Below are 4004 nucleotides of genomic sequence, written 5' to 3' on the forward strand. Positions count from 1 at the left end.
AAAGAGGGTGGTATCTCGTTGATGATAATTGCATAGTCCACTGGCTCAACACATGCCATGATCCAGTTGATCATATTGGAATTCAGACCGATCTTTGCCAGCAGACACCTGATGAAGCCCCAATCCAAGCAATCGTATGCCTTCCAGAGGTCGATTTTGAGAATAATCGCATCACATTTTTTTGTATGAATTGCGTACAGACCCTCCTGAGTACTAGCCACAGCATCATGAATGTTCCTTCCTTTCAGAAAACCGTGCTGCTCCTTTGTTAAAAACTCAGATAACACTCCTTTGATCCTCTCAGCTATAATCTTCGAGACAATCTTATAAGAAATATTACATAGCGAGATCGGTCTAAAGTCCTTAAAATTTTGGGCGTCCCCATTCTTAGGAATAAGAGCTATGTAGATAGAGGTGAGTTTTTGATTAATGCTTCCTACCATTCTAGTGCCCTTGACCATCTGCAACAAATCAGCTTTTATGATGTCAAAGAAATGTATGAGGAATTCTACCGTCCAGCCGTCTGGACCAGGACTCTTGTCCTTTTTGAAGGATTTCAAAGTAGAAAGCAACTCATCCTCTGTAACTGGCTTGAATATTAGTTCGTTTGAAACATCATCAAACATGCAAGGGAATAGTTCAATTCCCCATAAAATGTCCTGGATTTTTCATTTTTCCGATCTTTTATACTGGTTTTTGAAGTAAGCCACCGCCTCATCAGTTATATCCTGCTGAGAATAAAAAAACCCCCCTTTACTATTGCTGATTTTCCATATCGAATTTTTCTCCCTTCTGAAATTTGCATAATTATGGGAGAATTTAGAATTTCTATCTCCTTCTTTCATCCACAAGGCTCTACTTTTTAACCTCCAGAAGGTTTCCTCTTGTTCCATTATCATCAGTTTTTTCTTATGCAGATCCTTAATACGGCGTCTCATTTCAAAAGTTAATGAGTCGTTAGCCATGGAGTCCGCAGCACTGTCAAGCTCCATTTGAATTTCCTCGAGAATTTTTTTGTCTGCTTGTCTCTTTTGGAACTGCCACTCTTTTGTTACCTTTTGGATCGATTCCATCTTTTCCCTAAAGGTAATTAAGGCAGGTAGCGGTTTTGAGGACGACATCACGGGCCACACTTTTTTTATAGTGATGTTAAATTCTGGGTCCTCCAAACATTGCCTGTTGAATTTAAAAGTGAAGCCAGTTCTGAATCCCTTATCTCTCCATCCAAGAATGATCGGCCTGTGATTAGAGATGAAGATATTTTCTATTGTAGAAAATGACATGCCCAGAATGTCAATTACACTAGCGTGCAGGATGAATCTATCGATTCTTTTAGCAATATAAGTGTTCTCAATCATTCCGTTTTCGCATGTTGGAAGAATTTTGGGTGGGAGAATGTCAATATAGTTCCTGCTAAGCAGCTCATTTTTGATCTTGACCGTAATAGGATCTTGTTTTTTGTTATTGTCCCATATTTCATCCATGCTAAGCGTAATATTTAGATCACCTGCGATCAATACGATTCCACATCAAAAATTTCTGAAGCAAATAGGCTTTCCCAAAAAATCGACCTATTCTTATATGGAGCATAAACATTCAATATATTAATAGGACATTTTTGCGCCCTTATCTGCGCTGAAATGAGGATGCCTGCAATGCAACTATAGGCTTTTGCATTGATCCACAGAGGATCCCATAACACTGCCAACCCGCCAGATAGGCCATTAGCCTCCACAGCAGAAATATGCCAGAGGGGAAACATTTTCCTAAAATATGTCACTGTTACAGGAGTAGCATGCATGGTCTCTTGTATTAGAATGATTTTAGGATTTGCCGACAAAAAGAAGTTTTTTAATGCAAAAAACTTTAGGTCTGGCCCCAAACCTCTAATATTTACCAACACAATGAGATTCATTTCGAAGGCGATCCGGCCTTGCTTTCTCTAAGGGGCCAATCATCAGACATGTCAATTATAGGAATGTCAATCAGAGAGAGATTATTGATACCACGACCAGAAGCGTCTCCCCTCCCCTTGAAATGCCTACTGCCCCGATTATTCTTTCTTCTCACAGTGATATTAGAGGCTGATTTTGGACTGGTCTTAGGAGAAATTTGTTTGTCAGGTTTGTGAACGGTGAGAGGCCTGAGGTCGAGAGATTTTTTAGTCAGAAGATAGTCGAGGTCACTATCGATAGAGTTTGTAGGTGACAATACAGGGGAGTTAACCGGGGTGGGAGCAGTCAGAGGGTCAACATTCGTGCCAGCAGAAGACTTAATCTGATAAGGGGGCGACAGCGTGAACTCAAATGGTGGACTTCCTTGTTAATAGCAGGTTTAGGCAAAGGAAGCGGGTTAGGGACAGCCTGGTCGGGTAAAGGTTCCAAAGGAGGATTCGGGGGACAAGGTGTCTCATATTCAGAGGCAGTCTCCAGCGCTGGCATAGAGGGAGAAATTTTGAACAATGGGTCAGATTCAATGGCCGGCTGGGGGGATTTCTGATAGTCCCCATCAGATACTACATGGTGGATTGACCTGGAAAAGCATTTTGGTGAATCCAATTTTCTGGAGTCCATAGAAGAGACCTTCCGTCTATGTGGCTTTTCCACGAATTTGGTAATATTATAGTGCTTTCGACCTTTCAAATGATGCCGCGGACAATTCTTAATAAGGTGCCCAGTGAGATGGCAAGCAGCGCATCTAAAGGGCACACCCCAGAAATCTAACCTCTATCTAATGGTCTGCTCATTCCAGCTGATATCTATGTATTCGAGAAAGCCTCCACGGTAGGCTTTTTCAATTAATATCCAGGCCATTCTTTTGTCTTTCTCCCCTAGACACCACGGATCAACATAAACACACCTGCCAATAGCATTCCTGATCTCAAATAAGGTCTCTTTCGACCATAATTCCAGAGGCAATACGGGAAGTTTCAACCAGATGAGGTTATTGGAGGGCGTGTTCCTTAAAGGATTATAACCCAAGTACCACTTGTGCAGGGCCAGAAAACTACGGCCATATACCCATTGATGTTTAAATATAGATTCCATATCCTCTGCACTAAGAAAGTGGAAACAATACCACTCTTTTAATAACCTGGCTATAATCGGGACATATCCTATAATAGGCTTCCACTGAGCTTCAAGCCAGTCTCTCATATGCTGGTCATTCATCTCCGGGAAATGCCAGTGGCCAATCAGAGCTTTATTCTATAAGCTTCCAATAAGATCTGATAAATGGATGATGTCAATTTTGATGGCGGCAGGAGGTAGAATAGCTTTTACAGGCTTTTGGTTCTTTCGAGAACGTTCTCCGACATAAGGCTTTCTATTAATCTCACTACTTTCCCTTTGAGGGTCCGAAGGACGAATCACCATTTCATCTAAGGTGGCTTCCCAGTCGATTGACAGCTTGGACTTTTCTTTGATGGATTCCGCCTGAATGGCCGCGTGGACCATTGCCTCCGTGGCGGATGAGTCCAATAGGAGTTCCATTCAATAAATGGGACACCTACCCCAAATCTTCAAAGTACAGAAGCGGATCCGAGAGAAAATATGAAATCTGACACTGCTATCAAAATCGAGATGTGATGACAGAACATAGATCCTAGAGAGGGAATGTTCATCCACTTCCAAACTGTCTAGCAGTACATGCTACAGGATACCTTAGGGAGAAAAATGAGCGTTTTCAAAAGAGCATGTTCCTAAACAGAGCCAGATGTCCCCTTATTAATAGTAGGATGGCAGAGTCATGAATGAGATGCATCATGAAAAAGGGATATATGAAGCTATGATGGCTCCATTTAAATGAAGCATTTGCTTTCGTCCTATGTGGACTTAAATGCTCTGAATAGACCGATAACAAAAATCTGGAAAGATCTACCCACCAGAGGAAAATTCAAATCTAAAATCGGAAAACCAGAAACCGGCTGAAACAGCGGAGAAAAACAGGCGAGAAAAGATAGGAATGGTTCAGAAGCCAGAGATAGGATCCAATTCCACATCCTT

General features: G+C 41.7%; 1 protein-coding gene across 1 annotated transcript; it reads right to left on the minus strand.

Moving 5' to 3' along the window:
* Window positions 1–668: 668 nt before the first annotated feature.
* Window positions 669–1484, minus strand: LOC149203576 (uncharacterized). The gene has a single exon (XM_089401923.1). The coding sequence runs from the start codon at window positions 1482–1484 to the stop codon at window positions 669–671; it is 816 nt and encodes a 271-aa protein (XP_089258049.1).
* Window positions 1485–4004: the final 2520 nt, after the last annotated feature.

This window comes from Pinus tabuliformis, chromosome 2_1 (genome assembly GCF_031772625.1).
Source record: "Pinus tabuliformis cultivar Carrire ecotype Pingquan chromosome 2_1, CPIR1, whole genome shotgun sequence".
NCBI lineage: Eukaryota > Viridiplantae > Streptophyta > Pinopsida > Pinales > Pinaceae > Pinus > Pinus tabuliformis.

Bases quoted from the DNA above. Each gene is read 5' to 3' on its own strand.
- LOC149203576 (XM_089401923.1), bottom strand. From the start codon at position 1,484: ATGGATGAAATATGGGACAATAACAAAAAACAAGATCCTATTACGGTC.